This window comes from Falco peregrinus, chromosome 5 (assembly GCF_023634155.1).
Source record: "Falco peregrinus isolate bFalPer1 chromosome 5, bFalPer1.pri, whole genome shotgun sequence".
NCBI classification, from domain to species: domain Eukaryota; kingdom Metazoa; phylum Chordata; class Aves; order Falconiformes; family Falconidae; genus Falco; species Falco peregrinus.
The window spans coordinates 70,308,802-70,332,846 of record NC_073725.1 but is presented as its reverse complement, the minus strand read 5'-3'; the positions used below and the strand labels follow the sequence as shown (position 1 = coordinate 70,332,846).

The 24,045-nt window shown below is 49.0% G+C and overlaps 1 protein-coding gene across 2 annotated transcripts; it reads right to left on the bottom strand.

Moving 5' to 3' along the window:
• Window positions 1-1,119: 1,119 nt before the first annotated feature.
• Window positions 1,120-23,235, bottom strand: SLC25A42 (solute carrier family 25 member 42). 2 transcript variants are annotated; one of them, XM_055804843.1, is made up of 8 exons: window positions 23,126-23,235; window positions 12,416-12,538; window positions 11,175-11,286; window positions 8,826-8,851; window positions 7,811-7,977; window positions 7,044-7,160; window positions 6,412-6,563; window positions 1,120-6,018 (listed from the first exon to the last, which is right to left on the bottom strand). In XM_055804843.1, exons 2-8 carry the CDS (start codon window positions 12,497-12,499, stop codon window positions 5,693-5,695), a joined length of 984 nt encoding a protein of 327 aa, XP_055660818.1. In that variant the 5' UTR covers window positions 12,500-12,538; window positions 23,126-23,235; the 3' UTR covers window positions 1,120-5,692. The 2 variants fall into 2 exon arrangements, with proteins under 2 accessions (XP_055660818.1, XP_055660819.1); XM_055804844.1 differs by lacking the exon at window positions 7,044-7,160.
• Between the last annotated feature and the right edge of the window lie 810 nt (window positions 23,236-24,045).

Below are 24,045 nucleotides of genomic sequence, written 5' to 3'. Positions count from 1 at the left end.
GGCCGTGCTCTCTGCAGAGAGGGGAGCAGCTGGGACCGAGAGGTTTTGTCACTGCAGAGGCTCCACTGGCACCAGGATTCGGCCTGGCACCGGGAATTCCTGCGATGACCCAGCTCTGGCGCAGCATCGCCTGCGCCCACTGACTGCACACCCACCTCTGCTCCCGCCGAGCCGTGCTTGGCGAGAACCTGAGGGCTGGGGTTCTTTCCTCGTGCCCTGGCAGGCGGGGAAGCATGAGCCCTGCCTTCCCACCCCACTTCCATCCAAAATGGCACCCCCCCCCTTGCTGTCCTGCATCCCACAGAGCTGCTCCTGCTTGGAGCAGCAGGACATTCCTACTCGCAGCTCTCTCCGTGGCTGGCAGCCCAAAGGAACCCGGGGGGGTGCTCCCTGGTGCAGAGGGAGGCAGAAAGGCCAAGGCAAGGATGCTGACCCTCAGCTGGCAGGGTCCAGAGGCAGCTGGTCCAGGGGAGGGGGACAGGGACCGCTGCCCAGCTCTGCCACGCTCTTCCTGCAAGGTTTAGTGCAAGTCTCAGCCTCTGGGCCTCAGTTTCCCTTGGGGTACAGCCAGGACATCAGCTCCGCCCCAGCGTGTCCGTAGTGGGCTACAGGGGGGGTCACTGCACTGGCCCTGTCCTCGCTGCTGAGACCTTCCCACCTTGCAGGGCATCGCAGCATCGCATCCGCACCAGACCAGGATCGCAGCTGCAAGCGCCGAGAGCCCCAAGAGCGAAGCAGCAGCTGGGGGTCCCCAACTTCGGGGAAGCTGCCGGGCCATGCCTGAGCCGACAGTGCCACCTGCTGCCATTGCACACCCGTCCCTGTCCCCCAGTGCGGCGCTGGGGACGGGGACAACGCTGCCCGCCTCCGGAGGGACCACAGACTTCCAGCCAGCCCCAGTTTGCTTGCCATCCTTCAAGCTTCTCCCAACATCTACGCCAAGCTCCAAGCGATGACCCGTGCACAGTGGTTGGGGGCACCGTGAGCCCCACAAAAGGCACCCCCCAAGCCACAGCCCCCACCTCCCCCATATTTAGCCCCTCGATAAACCCATCCGGATGTGCCAGACCCCACTCTCTTACGAGCAACGTAGAACAGGAGACACCCTCAGAGAGCCTGCAAAGTCAATTATATTTTTTATTAAATATACATCCTCTCTTGGCACAAATCTTAAAATATATAAACATTATATAACAAAGTGTCTTCACTGCAATAAAATAGAACTCCAGATCCAAGAAAAGCAGTTCCAAACTGACACACACGCATACACACACACATCGATTGTGAGGACACGTCTGGACAAAAGGCATTTAACAGTGTTTGTGCTAATATATGCATAGACCACACAGGCAGTGAACAGTGCTGGGAAACCCTGCAGCACACGGCATTTACGGGGGAGACGGGGGTAGCGGGAGGAATCAGCCCCTACAATTAAAAATAATAATAAAAAAAGGCTGGTTTGTAGGAAGGCCACCTCCTCCTCTGGCCCAGTCCAGGTAGGGGGGGTCCGTAGCGCACCCTGGGCTCCCTGCAGGGTCCAAGCACCCAGTCAGGCACTGGGAGAAGGGCATGGGAAGTATTCCACACCGCATTCCTTCCCCTCCTGCCCGCCCAGGCCTGGCACCACACTCGCTCGGGGTTGCCACAGTGCTTCTGCTCAAGGTTTCCTTTCATCTGCTTTTTGTGTAAAAAGACAACAGTGCTCGCGTCCTTCCAGGTGGATGGTGGCAAGAAGTTATCAGAAGTACCGCTGTTTTCCCACAGAAGCTACAAAACTGCTTTCGGAGAGCTCCCATGGAGTACCGATGCCCACCCCAGGGCTTCCAGGGACCCCTCTCCTGATCCCACCCCAGGGCTTCCAAGGACTTCATGCCTCAGGAGCCTGGGACCCCTCTCCTGATCCTTCCACCACAGTCCTGCCAACCACCGGCACCTTCCCGGGGAACTGGCAGAGCCCTGTTTGCAAACAGGTTTGCAAGACGCCAGCTCAGATCCCACCTTTCACGTGCAAGTCCCCTAACTGAGCATCCCAGAAGGACCAGCTCTCCCAGAACCACCTGCCCAAGCCAGCAGCCACTTCCACGGAGAGAGCGGGCATCACGCGGAGGTGCCCAAAGAGGGAACGGCGAGAAGCAGCAGCGTTTCACAGCTTGGGAAGAAAAGGAGCTAGGAGAAGCGACGGCGCTAGGCTGGACAAGTAGTTCAAGAACCTTTCAAAAACCCTTCTGCCCCATCACCTAATGCCTTTAAGTTCTTGCCCCATGCCATAAGCATCCCCGCCTGTGAGTGGGATGCCTGGTTGGGTATCGCTCTCAAAGCTGTGGGTTTGTAATTCTGAATGCATTTCATCGGACCCGATTTTCTCGAAGTGCTAGTGCAGGACTAAAGGTGCAGAAGCAGGAAGGGAGGGAGAGCAGACAAGGGGCGGGGGGAAGCACAAATTAATGTTTGGCGGTAACGCATTAAGGAACAATGACTTGAAAATAAAAGCAAGGAATCTGAGAAGAATAAGATGAAAAATAGGAGAATCTGTGGTAGTAAAGAAGTTCTAAAGAAATAAAGGACTAGAGAATATTCCTGTTAGACTTGTCTCTGTTCTCAGAGCTAAAGGCAACAGACCTTCCTGGCCAGCACACAGACACCCTCCCTTTCCAAACCAGTGTGCCCAAACTCCTTGGGCACTCATTCCAGGCAGCAGAGAGATCTGGAACATGCCTCAATTCATGCAAGGATTAAGAGAAGGGAAGAGAACACTCTGTTTTCTCCTTTTCTACATTCAAACCAGAGAAGAAAAAAAGAAAAAAAGCTATTTAAACGAACCCAAAGCAGTAACACATAGTTACTCTGAACACTTTTGTCCAAGAAACAAAAGCACCAAAACCATTACAGACTGAATTCAAAGATCTGTCTCTGAACAAACACTCAGCCTGCAAAACTTGGAAAAACGTGTTTGGTTAAAACTCCACTGAATTATAATCAGGTACAGCTGCTAATTAAGGAACAACTTATCTGAGCCCAGTGCTTCCAAGTCTGGCTGTGCTTCAGGTCCTGTTTCTCACCTCGGAGTTGCCAGGCTCTGGCTGCACGGTGGGCGATGCCAGGGCCAGCCAGCCAGAAGCTGCCTCCTCCACAGACTTCTCCTTGTCCAGGTACTATACCAGCTGCACCCCTGACACGGCAGACGGCACCCTGTGCCCTCCCGTTCGGTCCCAACCAAGCGGTTAGTCATATCCAGTGTAAATCCCTTCCCAGTTGGGACCCAGGAGGCATCAAGCCACCTCCGTTGCCACAGGGGTTCAGCAATGCTCAGCACCTCGTAAGACAAGCTCTGCTGTGCTCGCCTCCGAGAGGACCTACCGTGCTATGGAGCCAGGGAGACCATCCTCAGGTAGTACCCACCGGCTGTGCAGAAAGGGCCGCGCTCTGAACCGGCACCCTTCAAGCTGCAAGAGAACTCGCTACGCATTGTACGCACGGTCAGGTCCACGCCGTCGGCTGCGGGGACACCTAGCTGCTGCTCTGCACCTCACCCCGGTGGTAGGATGCAACTGGCTTCGTATTTCCTCACTGGGCCAGACGGGATAAAGACAAGAGCAGAAGTAATTGGCTTCTCCATTGGAGAAAAGAAATCAGAGCTCTCGCAAAGGACTCACAGAATTTCACCCCAACGAAGAGAACAACTGATCATCTTCCATTAGCAATGGAGCAAAAAATACAGAGAACTCATGGCTATCGTTTCTAAAGACTCTTCAAACACCACCACCTAACATTGCTTTAATTACAAGGTAAATCGGCAACTGCAGTCAAGTTTCACAACGGAAATCATCATTTGTGGGCTTGGAGGCAGAAATTACTGAGGTTAATACCCCGCCCAGCCACAACCATGACAGTATCGCACGTGTTCCAGGAACAACACGCATGCTAATACTTCAGTACGCTGGCTCTCTGCCGTGTCCACAAAATGGAAGTGTAGGTGCTCAATTCCTAGGGAAATATTTGGCATTAGAAGCAAGTTATGCTCCAAAGAACAAGTGCAAAGACAAAAGAAAGGAGAAAGCTATTTCTACCAATTGTGCAATTCCCTCCATTCCCATTAACAAAGCCATGACACAAAGCTCGAACTACAACGGCTAAACTACGTACACCAGGAAAGGACAGCTTTTAAATTATACCTTATTTTCCTTTCATACATTACAGACTATATCAGCTGGAAAGGGATTTTTAATCTTGGTTTATGTAATCCGAATCTCAGAGAACTCTCAAGCTTCTCTGACCTCTCTTGCACTCCCAATTTAACAGAGGAATGGAACATAAACCGAAACCACCCTCAAATCTCCTTTTCCCTGAAAACCCACTTGAAACAGAAACGCTGAAAGGTGCTTCCCCATTCATTTTCAACTTGCAACTAGAAATGATTGGCACTAGATATAATTTCTGCAGGGTCCATACCAGCTGTGCTGCCCATTCTCCCAAGGACCCAGTCGGTCCAGAAGAACTCTAGGAATAAAAGCAAGTAGGCTTAGGTGTGGACTAATAAACAGAGGTGACACAACCTACACAGCAGGCACCAAAGGACAACCAAGTTGTTCCGAAGCAGGGCCAGAAGCTTGAGTCAACTACTAGGCTGTATCCACCAGACGCGAACATGCCTTGCAGGATGGCGCCGCTTGTGTCACGCGTGCACCTGCGGGACGTTTGTTCTCACATTGTGCAGAAAGCAGCGACAATAATACTGAAGGATAAAACTGCTTCAACTTTACGCGACGCCTCCTTTTCTAGTGCATCAACGCTACAGCCTGCCAAATCCCCCCAAAAACGCTGCCTTGAAGACCGTGACAACAATGGAAGGGTTCGGGGAGCCCGAAAGCATCTCTGCAGTTCGATTCAATCCTGTTCGTGAATCCGGGCACAGCCCCTGCTCAGTAACACTGACAACAAACATGAGAATTGGATTTGCAAAACTGCTCAGAACTTTCCTCCCCTGCTGTCTACAGTCTTTGGTAATCTCAGAGGAACATTGCAAGCAAGCGAGATTTTACGCAACTCAACCCAGAAACGAGAAGAACGTTGGGAAAAGGGCAGCATTTCTAGCCGGAGCTCACATTCAACTTCCAGAACAAAAGGAGTGACCTGGACCTGTTAAATCCTGCTGCGTCCTGTTTTATGGAGACGGATGCTTACAGGTCAGAGGAATCTGCAACTCCCGACAGACTAAATGGAATATTGCACTTGGCACGCTGCCTCCAGCTAACACATGTTCAGTAACTCAAAACTGCCTACCAGGAGCAGCAGTCACTTCCCAGATCCAGGGGTTCATTCCAACAGCACCGAGTCCTCTCTTTCATCATCCACCGCTTCATCTGCCCACAGAGCCCAGGTGAGGAGCCAGCAGCAGCACGTGTTTGTTTGAGAGGCTCCACTCCCGGTATCAAAGAGTAAAACAGAAGGGTGAGGCAGCTGCTTTAGAGGACTCAGTTCTGCAGAACCGTAAGAATTTTGTTCAGGAAAGAGTTAGTTTCAGGTCGAGGTTTCCATAAAACTCAGAGGCTCATTCAAAAGAAAAAAATTACAACAACAGAACAAACAAAGTTCTCAGCTGCAGGAGAGCATGTACAATGTGAGGGGACACTAGCATTGCTCTTTCTACACGTTGTTGTACTTTTCCCCAGCAAGGGCTGTGGGGATTAAGCTACTACCTTTCAACATTAGTGCTGTGCTGTAATTTACGGAGAAGGATCTGCGTCAGGTCAAAGGTTGTGAAGCTTATTCCCACTGCAATCGGACCTTTGACCCAGTTCATGCTGAGTCCTTTGTACAAGCCACGGATTAGTCCCTCTTCTCTTATAATCTCCTGCATGGTGAGAAGGATGGAACTGTACGTGTGTCCCATAACCCCCGCTGTCTGCATGCGTCGGCGAACAACATCCAGGGGGTAAGAGGCTGACTGGCCGATCAAGCCTGCACAGGCACCGAACAAAAGCCGCTCCGGAGGGGATGGCTGCAATTTCCCACTGTGATCTGGGAAAGAGAAAGTAGCAGAGGGCAGAAAGCTTCTCATCATAAACACGTGACTCAGGGCAAGTGGGCAGAGAACCAAAGGGAGTGCTGAGTGCCTGAGCTCCTGAGATTTTGTACCCAATTTGGTTGTTAGCTGACTCGGTATGTAACCCAGCCCTTCTGCACCCAGGACTTGCACCCCCTTGTTCCTCTGCAAGACTGAGATACTGCTTATCTGCGGCTTGCCTTCGTCATAGCCTGGAATCAGAGAGACAGAGGCACAGGCTCCACCAGCACAGAACTTTGCAATTGGCTTCAAGGCCAGGCAAAGGACTTGTACCGCTGAATTCAAACATCTGGAACCGGCCAAAAGCCTACACCGTTTCATTCGAAAGCAAACCAAGTTGCCTTTACCTGCATGCAGTTTCTTCAACGTCTCATAGGTGAAGAAGCTAAGCCCAGCATATGGAATCACTCCAAGGATGGTCGGCGTAAATCCCCTATACAATGTCTTCAATCCTTCCTCTCGGGATATTCGTATGAAGACGTGAACAATATTGCTGTACCTAGCATGCGGACACAGGAAAACCAAATCTGCGCTGGTTAGTGACTGCACACACCAGTAATAATTCCAACAGGACTTTCTGAAGGATCAACAGTTAATTATTTGGGCTCTGAGCTCAGCAAACAGCTCAGAAGGGATTTCAGTCCGGAGAAGCCAGTCACCAGCTCTCCTACAGCCCTATCGCCACATGCTATCCTGGCTGTTCCATCTCTCGCGGAGGCACCGTGCCAGCTGGCCTCCTCAAGAACCAACACACAGGTTTTACTAGTGAGGTCTTTCAGTATCGATCTCCTTCCAGCCCCTGGACTGACCAGGGCTCTGGTCATTTAATCAGTGCTCAGACCCCAGCAGTAAGAGGTTTATTACACCAAAGGCTCCGAGCAAGAAGTGACCCAGAAAATGGGAACAAAATCATCTGACCTTAAAAAGAAAGTTCTGTGTTTGTTCGGGGTGCTTGTACTTGCTTTTGTTAGGCACTTACATCTCCTTCGGCGTGACAGCCATTCGAGCACGGACCATATCCAAGGGGTAGGTTAACATGGCAGCCGTTGTGCCTGCCAGAGAGCCAGCAATGAATCGAGGAAAGGGTGTCAGCGCTCTAAAGTAAGGTGAGAGAAGAGACCAAACAGATCACCTGGAGATGGAAATACTACGTGGCTTTTGAGCATGGCTCTACTCTACCTGCTACCGAATCCCTTCCCTGCCTGTGTACTGAAGAGAGGTGGGTGGGTGGGGGTTGGAGCAGCTGTGGTTTGCCACAGCCGTTCAAGGAGGAGGCTTTGAGAAAACCTCTGTCGAGGGCAGCAAGGCTGACTGGGGGTGTCTCAGACTCTACATGCCCAAGAGCAAGAGGCTCAGGCCACGCGCATGGCTCAGGTAACAGCGCAAGGCTGGATCTTGTTGCTTCTCCTGCAAAGAAAAGCTCTTTGTTTTGCCTGCCCGCTCTTGGCACAGGGAAGCGCTAACTCAGTGTCTAGGCCACTTCTTGCTCACGCCTCTAGAAGATAGGGTCACCTTCTCACAAAGCTTTCCCCTGTGCAAGACGAGGAGCCCGGCCCTTTGCTCAGCCCCCTCGCCCATCCCGTTCTGCCTAGGCATCATGAGAGGGGCCAGCACACCTCGGTACCCACGGAGCTCTCAACTCAGCAGGCCTGCACAACGCAGGGAAACGTGCTCCCTCCCTACATCTCTGGTCCCACAAACTGCGCCGTCCTCCTCTGCAAGGACCAAAGCCACACTGCATCTTACTTTCCCTGGAAGCCGTAGTAACTCCCCAGGAGCTGCTTGTACTCTTCGTGCGCGCAGAACTGAATGGCAGCGTAAGGGATCACACGGACCATGGTGGCTGAGTTCCCTCGCCAGAGACTCCAGAAGCCTTCATTGAGGTAGGTGCGATAAATCAGCCTGTAGGCTTCCTGCAGGCAACGGATCAAAGGTCAGATGGGGAGATCATGATAAGAGGAAGTCCGAACAATAGAGGGGGAAAAGGTGACCCTATAGCTTAACCTCTCCAAATCCTCCTTCCCACCCCAGCCACAGTGATCTGCTATCAGCTGTTTATGCTCGCGACCCTGACTCCACAATAAGACAACTAAAACGTCCTCTCTGGGGAGACCGAATCAGATACATTAAAGCAAAAAAGAACCAGAGTCAGGAAACCAGAGTTTTAGATTCAAGACATCTTCATTTTCCCTCCGAGGGCAAGGCACAGAGCTGGACTGCTGTTTGCACAGACCATTTCTCCACCCAAATAAATCTTCTTAGTGTAAGGCAGAAACGCCCGGATTGCACACATTAGCACAGCACGCATGAAGCAGCCGCAATGCACATGCATGAAAACATTCAGCAAGCCGGGACAGCCACCAGCTCCCAAATTCAAATGTCCTATATACTCTGAAACAACTCCAGTGTGGTTGGGGGGAAGAAAGCAACCGCTGAAGGAGCGGGCCCAGGGAAACAAACCCCTGAACGATGCCACAACATTTACTGCCATGTCACAGGTAGAACCTGGAGTACGAACGAGGACTGAGACCCCTCTGTGCCAGGCACTGGGCCAGAACATGAACATGAAAGAGCGCTGTCCTAAGGAGTATTATAAACAACACTGTTTCCAGTCTTTCCCCTCCGTGCTCCTTCACTATTAGTGCTGCCAATAAAATCCAAGCAAGAAAGTTAAATAAATACAAACAAAAGATGCTGTTAGGGCTATTACGGCCATTAATCAAACACTTCAGGTCAACAGGAGACACACATATCATCTCACCTTGGCAGAAAATCTTTTTGAAGACACTAAAAAGAAAAAATGAGCATTAGGTCTTGCAATACATTTAGATGGATCAAATAAACCATACAGGCATTTTATCTAAGGGATAAAGACAGAAGCAAAAGAATTAATGCAAGAGAAAATAGAGATTCTTTATCATAAACAAAGACTTTCCACTGGTAAGTGCTCCCAAACTCTCTTTAGCACCTAAGTTTGTTTTTCCACCTACTGTTACAAAAACACTCAGTTTGTGTCATGCTTCTTACTTTAAAGCACTAAACAGAAATGAATAAATCAAAAATACATTTTACAAAAATCAAAACTGCACCAACCACTGATTTTAGTAGACCACTTCTGTGCACAGGTTCCAGACTAATGCCAGAATCCAGCAAAGAACGGGTCTGTTTAGCGAGGCTCCACGCAAGAATGGTTTCATCCTAGCAAAACTCAAACAAACACTCCGTTTCTTTTCTTGCATCCATTCAAACTGACAGCATCTCTTTAACTATGTAATACACAAGGCATTTGGAAGCAAGATTTATTTGGCATACAGCAGCTCTGTTTTGTAACATTCCTACAGCAGGAAGGAAACCCAGGCTAAAACCCGAACAGCAACGCTAGTGAAATATGGTTCCAATTAAGTGTCTATTGCAGTTTCTTTCAAACTCCTTTGAGACTTGTAACCTCTCAAGTGTATCAAACAATCACATGCAAATACGTTTTCACCGCACTGCTCCTTTATGCAATTCAACATTTTTTTTTTTTTTAAAGAAATAACAACACCTCAATAACCAATTGCAGCTGGCTCTGCAACAGAAAAGAGCTCTTTCTCTCTCCCACAGGAAAATTCTTCAGTCTCTAGTTTGAGGGACAACCTTCCTACACTCACACGACCCAGAGATGCTTTCCCTTTTCACAGCCAGGGAAGAGGCCCCACAGTAAAAACCTTCAGGAGAGCTAGATCCTACGAAATTGGTCAGCACGGGCACATTTTAGTCATATCCTTTGCATCAAGTTTAATGGGCCAAACCAAACAGGTCTTTTTCTAAATGTACGCCCGTACAAATTAAAGGTGATTTATACGGACAGCTGTTGACTCACGCCAGTTCTGCAGTTTCCAGCTCACCTCTGGTCCTGACATTTCCAACCTTAGATGAACTCCAGTGTTTGTTCTGGTGAGAAAGCACAGCACGTCCTCATTGCTGCACAAGCATCTGGTCACAGATGCGATCCCAGCCTGCAGCCAGCCCAGGCTTTAGCTCCCTACAGCCTGAACTCCCTGATCTATATCCCTGCTATTCCGGGCCTCAGCCCCTGCTATGCCGAGAATGAAAATCATGTCAAATGAAAGTCAATTCAAAATTAAATGTCATCCAGGGATTAGATTAAACCTCCCCAATTCATTTAATCTGGGACATCAACCAGATTTAAAATTCTTGGCTTCACAAAATGTCTACTGTATTAGCAGTCTGCATGCTTCCCTTTGGGACAATTAGCGCGGCTGACAGTTCCTGCACTGAAACGGGGGAACGGAACAGAGCTCATGATGGGGCTGAATCCCAAATCCCACTAAACAAGTGAGAATTTTCAGTTCCAATTAGATGAATTTAGTTTCCAGTTACACACTTTACAGGTTCCGGAAAGGGCAGCTGTGTAATACAAAGCCAGGTACACCAGCGTCAATGCCTCCTGCGGTACTTTTCATCCTCGACTTCAACTCCAACCAAAACAATTCAGCTGCAATACAATGCAACCCTCAGTAAAAAAGACTGCATGCATTCGAGCAGGCACGGCCTGGCATTCAGCCTTCAGCAAGAAACTCAAACAGCTCAATTACCTCCCTCCAGTGTCACCACATCTCCTCATATTGCTCTTTTCCCCACCTTATTTTTCCAAACTGAACAGACACAGAAATGGGGAGTGTTGCCAACCATCCCTGTCCTTACGGCATCGATTTACTTTGCACACCAAAACTCTCCCTGATGTTGCAGAACACACACGGCCAGCCAAAGTTCACGAACCACGAGGCATCGTCTCTAACCAGCAATACGTGTATCTGCATTACACTGAGACTGAAAAACTCTTGCTGACTACCATGAGACTTGGGTCCAAGAGTACGGGCCAGATGCACAGCTGATTGACACCTGCAATAATCCCACCCAGAATCAAACAATAGGTTTTTAGGCTCGATTCATCATGGTAACATCACTATTTTGTCTGCACCCTGCCAGGTCTCTGTAGGCTGAAGGAGGGCAATGCACTGGAGAACAGGCTGGCTGAGCACATTAGAGAAGCTGTTTTGGATTCTGCTAACAATAAGAGCATTTTGCAAAAGCCGCTGGGACTCACCTTGAAACATGATTTTTGTCCTATCCAGTGGAGCTACTGCAGTTTTAGCAACAGCACCAGCCAATGCACCAGACATCAGGGAGTTGAGTACTTTCTTTTTCTCCTGGTTATCCTGGAACAAAGCTTTGTTCAGTACAACACAGTCAATCCTAAATTAAAGTTGTAATATTTTACCTTTGCTGCAGCATTTACCCCCTCTCAAGGACTTGGGTCAAAATTATCTTCAAAATTTTAAACACAGTAAATTCCTGGTCAGATCACGAAGCACAAAGAGTAGACTTGGCTGCCAAGATGCAAAATTCCAAGGTCTGCCACCTCTCACATGTACTGTCTTCTCCCTATTAAGACTTCTAAAGGCTAAGCCACTACTTCCTCATGATTTAGGCGTGTAGAGAAGGTAAGCCGCTTTCTTGCCCTTCCAGTAACACACAAGCCCTATTCCCACAATGTTCCCAAGATTGCAAGAATAAAACAAGGCAGGTTTCCTACTACGATAAATGGAAGTATTTTTGTTATCGACATTCCTGCCACAGCTCATATTTATAAAGCAGCTATCTTCTTATAACACATGGGCAGAAAGCAAGTAAATGACTTGAAATCTAACACCGTGAAGGTTACATTCTGAAAGACAAGTCAAGACACGGCTTAAGAATGTTAACTTTTGATATGCTTTGTGTTTTCATGGAGAAGTTAACTTTTTTTTTTTTTTTTTGTTGGAATGTTTCACAACTAAGAAGTTAATGTTTATTACCAAAATACGTGCTTCGGTTCAATTTTCCTTTCCAGTCTCTGCCTGTCGGGTGCTAAACGCAAGGGTAGCCATGCAAAGGCAGCGCTAGTGCTGTGTGAACTTCAGCCTGCGTTTTGGTCTAAATCAGGCCAAGGTTCAGTGTCACCTTCTCTTCCAGCGTTTCTGACAAGACTCCAGCAAGAGCAGAGAAACCAAGACTTATGGCTCTCTTCCCAGCCCTGCCACAAAAGACATAACAAGACATAACCTTGAACAAGGAACGCAGCCCTGCCTGCCTGTCAGCTGTGAGTGATGCCCAACCCTTCCCAGAGGGCTGGAACTGCTTGGCTGTCCTCAGAGAAAGCAAAAGTTCCACGTTATGTGCCTTGCACATACACTGCAACTCTTTCAGGACTCCGCAGCTCAAATCCCATTGAGATGCTTCCTTTGGACGGCAGCCAGGCAGCTCTTCCCTCAAAGCCACTGCACACACCCACCGATCTGCTCTTACCTCTGACGGAAGACGGGTCGATGTAACTGGCTCCACATCCTGCTGTTTGAAATCCACTTGACCTTCTCTCACACCATTACCCATACCAGTTGCACTTGCAAGTGGGCAGAAGAGCTACAGCTCCTAAATTGCAAACAAGAACAAAGCAAGAGTTAGTGTCAAAAGTAGGAAATACGCAGGAAATAAGAAGTTTGTAGAGGAAGGGGGAGCGACCTATTCCCAGGGCCATTTTCAGGATGAAAACCCCTCTCCCAAGTTCCCAGGTGAGGAGCATTTCCAGGATCCTGGTGCCACTTCCCTCCTTCAAGGTGCAAGCGTACACGTGCGTGTGTGTGTACTTTGGTGCTATTTAAAAACTGCATCAATCATATTCACTCTTTTCAGCCCACCGGGAACTCAGCTGCAAGTGACAACATCAAAACATCTGCAGTTTCTAGAGAGAAGAACCAGATCCCGCTCTGACCTCTGCCATCACTTACAGTGAGGATTTTGCTTGCTACTCAGCTCTGACCACTGAGCATCTAGATATCGGAGAAGGCATACAGAAATTTAAAACCCAGCCCTGGAAAATGGAAAAAAATAGTCACAGCAGTAAGTCCTGAAAGCCTGCCACAAGCAACTGGAGGTTATTTTAGGAAAGAGCCAGATCCAATGCCTCACACGTGCCATAAAGGCTATTTTGATGACGCTAGCGATCCAACTGAAAGCAGCACAGCAGTGACTGCCGAACTCCCTTTCTCCACAGTTGCAACGCAGACGTGCTCGTGGCTGGCGAGCAGTGCAGTTTGCACAGATGTCCCTTGCTGGGACACATGGTCTCACTTGCCTCATGAAAGGCAAGGTCAGTCTCATGTTAGCTGCAGACTATCGAGAAGCTGTCACTTTAGCATCTAATTTCCTATTGTTTCTGCTTTTTATGATGTGGGTTTTTTTTCATCCTTAAATATGCAGAAAGGAAAGAGCTAAAGTTTGAAAAACTTTAGGTGCCTCTCCGAGTTCTGAATCTATTCACAAATGGGGTCCATAAGTCCAAGGATCAGTTTTCGAAGCAACAAGCCTGCTCCAAGAACCACACTTCCACGGTTAGCTTCCTTTCCAGCAATGTAGTGTGAGGAAATCTGAACTCCTAAACTCGTCCCCAGTTCTGCCCCAGCCTTCTCATGTGCTCCCCAGCAAGTCCCTTCACCTTTGCCACCCTCCGATGCCTAGGAAACCTCAGGCACAACAGCTTGGAAAGATCATCTGAAGACGATTTTATTATTTGTTTTTAACACTCTCTAGATATTATATGCTTGTCAGCACCTTTCATACTTGCTGACCTATTTTTTTCTCCCCACATTGCTCTCATAAATTAGTGCCAGACTTCATTTTCCAAACCCCTTGGTTGCAGCAGAGATATTAACGCAAAGCCAGAGGCAGATCAGCCTTGTCTGTATTCGTGCATGACCAATTTGTGATGATGAAGCTATGCATGACCCGCGCACTCGGTCCAAAGGAGGACAAACACACCTGGTATCTTTAATGCCAGACATCACTCGCTAGAGCTTTGGGAAGACACATATCAATGTGTTTACAACTCCTGAGGGTGTTTGCAAAAGGAGGATATTGCAGGATATTGCTCAGGGAGTAATAACTCAAGATTTTAATGAAAGACAGCATCTGATAGACCAAAGCATGACCTAAACAGCATCGGTGTTTGCACTTGAAAAGTTCTGTGATGGAAGCTTGGTCACATCAGACCACATGAACAACACCTTGTATTTACGGTCTTACTCCTTACAGGATTCATAACACTACGGAGCAGAGCACTTCATCAAATTATTTTGAAGAAGACAGACTGTTTATTATTTCTAATTACTACCTGCAGTTACTTCTTTTCCTTCTTATCTTATGGACCTGGAAGACTTACTGTAAAACAATGCCTTTCAGCAAAAGCATGAAAGAAATTGCAGGTAGAGATATTACCCCTAGCTGTCTCAAATAAAGAAATGTAGGTCACAATATCAGATTTATCTCTACCAAAAATAAACCCACAAAAATAGAAATCATGCTAAAGAGCTTAGGAATGCAATATGCAACTTTATTTTAAAACGTGATTTTGAAAGATGATTGAGAAAGAGATGACTAAAAGGAAATTTTTAAAACTAAACTGATGTTATTAAGCCTGGATTTATTTTAGAGCGTGCACATGCATAAAGATGATACCCATTTACTCAACAATATTCTCTTTGACCCTGTTCAGACATGTTCTTTTTTTATTTTTAGTGCCGAATGCCCATATCTTACAAACACCTGTCTATATGCTCAGTTTTACACATTAAAACTGCCCACATGCTCTACATAAATATAGGCTCTAAACTTGCAGAGGCTTAAACGTAAAAATAATGTTTATTATTTTTGTTCCCGTTGCTCACTGCAAAGTAATGCATCCGTATTTTATTTTGGAGCTGGACTGGATTCTGATGTCCAGGAGTTATTACCCACATTCTGGCTGTTATGACCAGTTACGCACACCAAAGCCACAGAGAACAAAGCTTTGCTTTAAAGTTTTGCTGTGAATTTGGAGCGCCTGCCCATTAGAAGCCAGGCATTATTTTGCATATACAGCAATCTGACTCGCTCATTAAGTAATCCACTGAAACCCAACATGGAGCAGCTGGATATTTTTTAAATCCTTGTATTTTGTATAGCTCGGCACACAGTCATTACTTATGTTTACAAAGCCACAGGCAACAAGAAAGAAATAGCTGCGGATTAGATTTATTTTTTTATAACACACTTCTGTGTTATTTATACTGTAGTTACCCAAGTCCTTGTCACACATCTGGATCCAGACGCCTCAGTACTACACGCTGTAGAGCAAACCATTCCCCTAAGAGAATATGTAATCAGAAAGCAAAACTGCTGGCAAAGGCGAGTTCAAAAGTTAAAGAGGTTTAATGAGTAACATACGCTGTGCTTTTTCAACAAAATTCATGCTAGTTTATTGAAAGTACAAAGCACTTACTCCAGCATCCAGTTTCAACTCCATCAGAAAACACTGCCTGTAACTCAGCCATGCTAATTCAGTCACAGATCAATGATTATTTACCAAGTTGAGAAACAGGGAAGCTCAACCCTTTGTTTCTGGCAGTGGCACCTTAAACTGATGAATTTAGCTGCAGCGGTTTGTTTTGTGATGATTCTTTGAGTCCTGGGACTCTTTCTAGGTAACCTGCCTGTGTTCTAGCAATTGTAGAAACATCTGTGCGCTACAGCAAGTTTCATTCCCTGCATACCAGGAGGCGCACAGAATATGCTCTGCACATTAAAAACGAGAGCATTGTTAGTCTTTCCTTTCCTTTCTCCCAGCTCTCTCTAGCGGCACTTAATGAATACCTGAGCAAGTTCAATCAAGCTGTCAAATTGACTCTCTGACAAGTCAGACATTCTGCTTTTCTTGGTGGTGATTTTGATTAAAAGGACAGGCGAGACAGAATCAAGTTATTCAGATGATAAAAGCATCCTGCTAGGAAGAATGTCTTACAGGCAGGTGCCAGTTCATTGCCCAAAGGGGAGTGGGGGTTCAGAGAAAAAACAGCTCTGGCTGTCCAAGCCAGTTGCGAATCCAATCATGACGCTGTATTTCAGCTATTTCATTTGAACATATGTTAAGTTACAGAGTCTTAAGATAATTAGATCTTCAGCAGAAGAGCCAACGAGTTTCAGAGACCAGCGTCACAACCAAGCAATAAGCACAAATACTCCAGCTAGGGTGTGTACAATTAAAATCACATTGCTAAAGTAAAGGCTTGCAGATTATTATCTAGATTTAAAAATTAGACCTAATTTAAAAGTTTGACTTCACATCATTACAGCACAGCCTGCCTGAAATCCCTCCTTCATGTATTTTACCAGCCACACACGTGCTTTCCCAAGGTGGATCCCCACCACCAACCTCCCAGAGCAGCGGGAAGGAGGAATGTTTTGCACAGCACTCACAGCTCCGGGAGGCAGGAATCACACTGCCCATCCTCTCCAGGCTTCCCTGGCATCCTAACCACTCCCATTATGCCAGCACCTGGGGAGACCAGAAACTATCTGTTAATATCAAAATACTTTAACCACAAAAGCAGACCCAGGCATCAGGGTTTTCATGGGACTGTGTAGGCAGCAAACAGGCATCCAGCCCAGAGACTGGCTTGCAACGTGTCATCGCAACCTGTCAGTCACTGCCTGCCCTGGTCTCCTTCCATGACAAGTCGACCCGCTTAGTGGATGGGGGGCAGGCTGCAGATGGTGTCTACTTAGACTTTAGTAAAGCCTTTGACACCATTTCCCACAGTGCTGACGTGCGGAATTAAACTTTATAACTCAGGAGAGGTTATAAACCAGGTATGTTTAACTCACCGGCGGGCACCAGGGTGGATAATTCCGAAAGCACCTGCTGTCCTGACTTCTTTGTGCACGTGTGATTTCAAGTATACATTTATACATATTCAGTAGATGCCTGAGAATAGGTTGGGTTAGGATAATTAGTCTACCGAGAAGTCATTAACATAAGTTTCCTCCCATTTGTGCTTGTGCACCGTCTCCTGGTGGTGGTCGTTGAGGATGAAGGCTTAGTAGTCTCCCTCGCTCTGAACTTTTCACCTTCATTTTGTACATACAATGAGAGTTTTAATTATTCTAAGTTTTCCATATCCTATTAATCTAGTTATTTCTAAGCTTTCTGTCAGCATCTCCAGGGGAAATGGGCTGCTCACGGCTGGTACGGGCATACCCTTCGCTGGGTGAAAAACTCCGTTCAGCTCAGTGGGTGGCCAGTCACACATGGTGCTCCCCAGTGGGGCCAGTTCTGTTTAATATCTTTATCAACTACCTGAGGCCTGTGGGCTGAGGCCAACTGTGTGAAGTTCAACAGGGCTCCATGCCAGGTCCTGCTCCTGGGTCACACCAGTCCCACGCAGCGCTGCAGGCTTGGGAAGCTGCCCGGTGGGAAAGGGACTGGGGGTGCTGGTCAACAACTGACTGAACATGAGCCAGTGCCAGCAGCGTGCCCAGAAGGCCAATGGCATCCTGGCTTGTGTCAGCAATAGTGTGGCCAGCAGGACCAGGGCAGTGATCGTCCCCTGGTACTGGGCATCGGGAATGCTGCACCTCAAACACCTTGTTGAGTTTTGGGTCCCTCGCTACAAGAAAGATGTTGAGGTGCTGGAGCGTGTCCAGAAAAGGGCAACAGAGCTGGGGAAGGGGCTGGGGCACCTGGTGAGAAGCAGCAGAGGGAGCTGAGGGGGTTTAGCCCCGAGAGGAGGAAGCTCAGGGAAGACCTGATGGCTCTCTTCGACTGCCCGAATGGAGGCTGTAGCGAGGTGTCATCTCCACTCCCAATTAACAAACAACAGGACAATAGGAAACAGCCTCAAATTGCACCAGAGGAGGTTTAGATTGGCTATCAGGAGAAATTTCTTCACTGAAAGGGGTTGTCCAGCACTGGAACAGGCTGCCCAGGGCAGTGGTTGACTCACCACCCCTGGAGGCTTGTAACACGGCTTAGTGGTGGGCTTGGCAGCGCGAGGTGAACAGTTGGAAAGGTCTTTTCCAACCAAAACAATTCTATGATGACTGAAAAACATGTTTGTCTGATATTCTCCACTGGAATTTAGACCTGTCACAAAACACTAAGATTTCTGAAAGAGTATCATCTCTCCAGCAAGAAGAGCAGACACGCTGCAAAGCAAACAGCACCGTCAGCGATCTGAACGCAACAGCAGCTATTTGCTGAGAAATGTTTGCTTTTTCCTCGGACAACCCCAGGAGTAATTATAAAAGTAGTTTAGAGCCCTGGCAGGTAATGGCAAAGCCACAGCGTTGGAGCAGGCAGGAGCTGCTGTGACTTGATGACCACAAGACGTGCTGTGTTCGTAAGATAGGCTGAAGAAACAGTCCTGCTACCAGCTTCTCTCTAATCATTACCAAAAGGCAGAAGAGAAAACAACACAGAAACGTAGAAGACTTTTTTTATTCCCTAAATTTGTGTACAGCACTGACCATACACTTACAGCCCACAGACGTTATCGTGATACAAACCCGAAGTCACAGATCACCTCTGGGGGAGAATTTCAATTTCATTCAGGTAAAGTCATTTGTATAACTCCATTCAGATACGCCAGCTTCTCTCATTAGTCAACAGCTAGCTGGTTCCTAATTCTTTTTTTTTTTTTTTATTATGTCGTTAACATCACTGATGAAAGTGTATAATTAAATTAGGAAAAAAGAAAACCAAGAGAGTTCCTGCAAAAATTTTCATGCATTTTCCCAGGCAGTCTGAAGTGAAACAGTACCCTGGGAAGTTGCTCAATGAGGTTTCCTTCAATTGTTATTGTTAAACTGAGCAATTGAGCCTGACAGAGAAAGAGATGTGGTAAATGCTGAGATTACTGCAGCCTTAAATTCACTCTGGGAGCAAAAGCACTGCAGAAAATCACAGAAAAAAGGGCTGAAACACTCAGCACAGAGGGATGAACTATAACTAGATGGCCCCTTGAGGTCCATCTTTGCTTTCCAGTTTGATTAAGCCATTAAAAATCAAAACCAGATATGCCCTGCAGACTCAACTCTTCAGTCACATTCATCTTTCAGTTGCATACAAATCCGACCCCAAAATATTAGCTATGAACAGTGCATTGCACTTCTTCCTTTAAAGGTCTGTACAGAAACTGTTAGCGTGATTTTAAAGAATCACCAACTAGAACACTCACTAAATTACAGTATCTGGAAGAGTTTAATTTTTTGACATCCTTTCTTAGCTCCAAAGTACAAAATAAACGCTCCTCCTGCCTCCTGCAGCCAGATATAACTCAAGTCTGCCAATAAAACTGAGGATAAAGATACAATTCTTCACGTGGTTTTTAGATTATCTGACTTTAATTAAGCCAGTTGCTGAACGAACACTGAGAAATGGTTAAATCTAAACCTCTGCTAGCAAAGCCAGCTGTATTATTCAGAGGAGTGCAGGTGACTTGCATTTTGAACAAGGCTTGGAAGGCAGGCATGAGCCACAGAACAGAGAAAATCTTGGCAAGAAAAAAACAGTGCTTCATTCTTCAGCTGCTAAAAGAAGACTGTTGCTGGGAACACCTCAACTATGCTTTCCACAGCCAAAAACTGAAGACCAGTTCTTATCTGCAAGACAGATAACAGCGCGCTTCAACAAGAGGAGTGAATCACAGGGGCCTCCGCCGAACCCACTCCTTGGCCAGGCAGCAATCACCTCCCTTAGGAACAGAAGGCAGAAAACCAAACAAATCAACAACCATATTCAAGCATCCTCCCAGCTTGAATACTCCTCTCAAAAAAAATATTTCTCAAAGATAATGTCACGAGGAAGACACAACAAGAAAATATTATACACGACCTCTTGGACAACAGCCCTCCCACAGGCACACGAAATACAAGCTTTTGTAGATTCATAGAATCGTTTAGATTGGAAAAGACCTTTAAGATCTTAAAGTCCAACCGTTAACTCCCATCAGTCGTTCCCAGATACATTCATCTGAATGCTACCACAGGTCCCAAAGTGACAGATCCCAACATGGGTGAAATTTCTGATGGCAAACTGAGGTTCTTTGGAACACAAGCAACCCCCAATCAATACGTGAGCAATCTTTGCCAGGAGCTGTTCCAACACAGTAACGGATGATTACAATTTCTGCTCTAAAACCCCAGCAGTTTACATTGCCTACAAAGAAAAAAAGGGAAAATAAAGAACTACAACCTTCCATCACTAAGTACAACGACCCACAAGCGTGCCAGGCAGGTGTCATCTCCTAACAGCAACACTTTCCACCTCGGCTGCACGGAGTCATGTTAGACTGTGAGCTGCCCACCCCACTCACTGTTGTACTCACTCTGAGCCACACAAAAATTAAGGCAAAGTTAAGCACCAACTCTGGTTAGCCAAAGCATTGCAGATTTCAATTAAGTTTGATTACCTTAGGGTAACTCAGCACTTACACGTGGCACAGACACACCTTCATCATTAACTGCACAACAGCAAGGAGTAGCGGATTTAAAGCACAACTGGAATGCAAAGAACTCCTCCAACACTCATTCATTCTGTGAGCTGGAGTAAGCTGTTTGCATTTCAGTTCACCTTTCCATACAACACAAAATGTAACGCCACCTGGAATACTTACTTATCACCTGGAAAACAGCAACACTGCAAAGTTGAAGCATTGGTATCAGTTTCACCTAAGAGAAGTACAAACCTGAATGCATCTTCCTACAATCAGCAGCAAAGTCACTAAGAAGAAAACGACTCTTGCTGGTTCCTGAGCTTTTTTCTAACAGCAAACCTGTCTGACCTGTACCAAGCCCATCCGTTTCAGGTAACCGCACACTCAAGGCTGCGTTGGTGCTCATCTTATGTTTTATGTAACTTCCTGAAGCCAAGTTTAACACACCAGCTATGCCCGAAACATGCACTTGCAATGGGGACTGCCCAAGTCGGTGTACTAGCTACAGCTGCAGATCAAGGAAAAAGAAATTATCGCAGCTCCTGACTCATACCACTGTGCTATCAAGAGCTAAAATTCCCCAGCCTGAAGGATCACCTGGGCCAGGGAGCTCCTGCTGACACCCAACACCAAGGGCAGTCCCAGTCCCCACCTCCGCAGCAGCTCTCCTCAAGACCAACATTCAGATATCCTAAATAATGATTCTGACATGCTGGGGGAAAGAAAAAAAAAAAAGTGTGAGCATCCACAGCTCTAGAAGGATGTAAGGATGCTCAGAGCTACCTAGAATCCAGCCCTGGTGTTTTAGATGCCCAATCACATGATTTTTTAAAAATACATTCACCCACAGGTTGTTGGTATGATTATACCAACCCTCTGGTACCCTTATTACACAGTCCCTCTTCCCTCAGCTGTTTTCCAACACCCACAGACATCTCTTCTGTTCCTTTACACACACACCCCTCTTCCAAACTAGAGTCATTTAAAAACCAGAATGTTTTCAAAACTCTCTAAAGTCATCAAACCACAGAAAAACACCGGAGGAGCACACAACCTCCAGAAAAGGCTTTGCAGTTAATGTGACCATGAAGCGTAAGAACCAAATACAAAAAGAGCCAAGCGACAGCAGGCTCCAAACCCGCTCCATGCAGTCTGCTAAATTAACAGCCAACAGGAAAAACACAGTCAACAAACAGATCTTCGACTCCTCCAAACTTCAGGACAGTGCAGGTTTAAGGTCAACAAAGCAATTGCAGCACCAACTGCTACGCCTGCAGTGAGTAAGTTACACGTTTGCATACAGCAGAGAAGGTGGCACTGTGTTTATTAATACTGCACAATAATTTCCAGCATTTTCCATCTGTCTTTTTATGTTATGATTTAAACCCAAGACGAGACACTTCTTCCATTTCCACATTTGAAGGTAAAGCAAGAAAGTCACCCCTGCTCTGCAACTTTTTTCTTACGCTGAAGTAGGATAGAAGACATCAAGGGAACTGCATTTAACACCTTCCACGCTCCCCGGTACCTACCCCCCCGCAGAGGAACGCAAGTGTGCCTTACTCACAGGTTCACATCAACTTAAAAAAAACTAAACAAAAATCACATCTCACACCTAAGGGCACACCTGGACACACGCACTCATCTTTGATCAAAAGACTTGGAAGGGAAGAGGAGCCCGCTGCACTCGACAGACACCAGCCTCAAACCTGAGAAGCAGGACTGGCTGGCAGGGCAGCAGGGGGGCAGGGCCAGGCAAGAGGAGCAGCAGGACAAGTGGCAAGGCAGGTGGGTGGCCAGGCAGGGTGGGCAGTGGAGCAGGCAGGCAGGGGCTGGGAAGCGGGGCAGGCAAGTAAGGGCTGGGAAGGCAGCCAGGGCAGGCAGAGGGGTAGATGGCCAGGGGCTGGGCAGGTAGTGGGGCAGGTAGGGCAGCAGGGTGGGCAGGCAGGGGCTGGGAAGGCAGGCAGCAGAGCAGGCAGGCAGGGCGGGCAGGGCAGCGGGGTGGGCAGGCAGAGGCTGGGCAGGGGCTGGAAAGGAAGGCAAGGCAGGCAGCAGGGCAAGCAGGCAGCAGGGTGAGCAGTGGGGCAGGCGGCCAGGGGCCGGGCAGGCAGGGGCTGGGAAGACAGGCAGGGCAGGCAGCAGGGCAGGCCAGGTGAGCAACAGCGTGGGCAGGCAGAGCAGGCGGGCAGCGGGGTGGGCAGCGGGACAGGCGGGCAGGGGCCGGGAAGGCAGGCAGAGGCTGGGAAGGGAGACAGGGACCGGGCAGGGGCTGGGAAGGCAGGCAGGGCAGGCAGGCAGCGGGGCGGGCAGGGGCCGGGAAGGGAGACAGGGGGCGGGCAAGCAGGCAGGGCAGGCAGGCAGGGGCCGGGCAGCGGGGCAGCACGACCCGGGGCGGGCCGGGCCTCCGGCGCTGTGCCGCAGCCGGGCGGCGAGCAGGGCACCCGGCCCCCGGCGCGGCTCCAGCCGCTCCCCCGAGCCGCCGGGCAGAGGGGGCGGCGGCGGGCGGAGGAGCCCGAGCCCCGCCGGGACAGCGCGGCAGGGGGGAGGGCGAAGCGGCGGTGACCCCGCGGGAGGCCGCGGCAATGTCACCCGGCCCCGCACACACAGCGCGGCCCGGGCCGCCCGGCCCTGAGACGCGAGGCCACGGCGATGGGCGCGCGGGGCTGTGCCTGCCCGCGGCGGCACCCGGGGCCCGGGCCCGGCCCGCACTCACCGGCTCCGCTCCGCTCCGCGCCGCCTCAGCCGCTGTCTCCCTGCGGCCGCCAGACCTCCCCCTCCCTCGCTGCACCCGCGGGAGGCGGCGCCCGCCCTGACGGCTGGCCAATCGCCGCGCCAGGGGCAGTACCGTGCGCGGGGAGTGGCTGCGCAGCAGCAGACAGACGGGGAAACCAGCCAACCGGTGCCGGGGAAGAGGAGGGCAGCGCGGCCGGGGGCGGAGCGCTGGGTCTGTGTGGGGTGGGTGGGGAAGGTGGGGTGCGCCCGGCGCTGCGCGGCACGCAGATAGCGCGCAAAGCCCGCGCAGGGCCCTGCCCGGCTCCACCTGCGTCCCCCGGGGCAGCGTGCCCTGCCCCAGCCTCGTCCCGCATGGCTGCGTGCCCTGCGCCCCGCTCTGCCTGCTCCCCATGCCTCCACCCGAGGTTAAACCCCGGCAGCTGCAGGTCAGAGAAGCTCAGCATTACACTACCGCTTGTTTAAAATGGAAAGAAAATTAATCTAAGCTTTCCTGCCACTGTGGAGCGACCCCCCCCCCCCCCTTCCGATTCTCTCGCAGCACCACGTTAAGCCTCAGTGCCACTTCTGACCGCCCCCCCCCCCCCCCCCCCCCCCGAGCCAGCTGGGTGAGCCAGGCTCCACCAAACACACTCCCCGGAGCCATCAGGCTCTCCCGCAGGGCTTGGGACCTCAGGGGCTCTTCACCAGCTCTTCTTGCCCGCTCTGCCACAAAGGAGCGGGGCACCTTCACCGGCGGATCAGAGCACTGCTCAAACACACCGAGCCTTCCACACAGCAAGAAGGGAGGCGACCCAGGAGCCTCTCATCGCACAAACACTCTCCGGGGTCAGAAGCCTTTGGAGAACACAATGACCTTTGCTATCTGCTGGCAGATAGCGCAGGGCTGCAGGAGGCTTTAAA

What these genes read in the sequence shown, in the direction of transcription:
- SLC25A42 (XM_055804843.1), bottom strand. Translation starts at nt 12,499, where the DNA reads ATGGGTAATGGTGTGAGAGAAGGTCAAGTGGATTTCAAACAGCAGGAT. An exon ending in TACTACGGCTTCCAGGGAAA is followed by an intron (nt 7,161 to 7,810) that starts GTAAGATGCAGT and finishes ACCTTACTTTAG; the next exon opens with AGCGCTGACACCCTTTCCTC. An exon ending in GTTGAAGAAACTGCATGCAG is followed by an intron (nt 6,019 to 6,411) that starts GTAAAGGCAACT and finishes TCTCTTTCCCAG; the next exon opens with ATCACAGTGGGAAATTGCAG.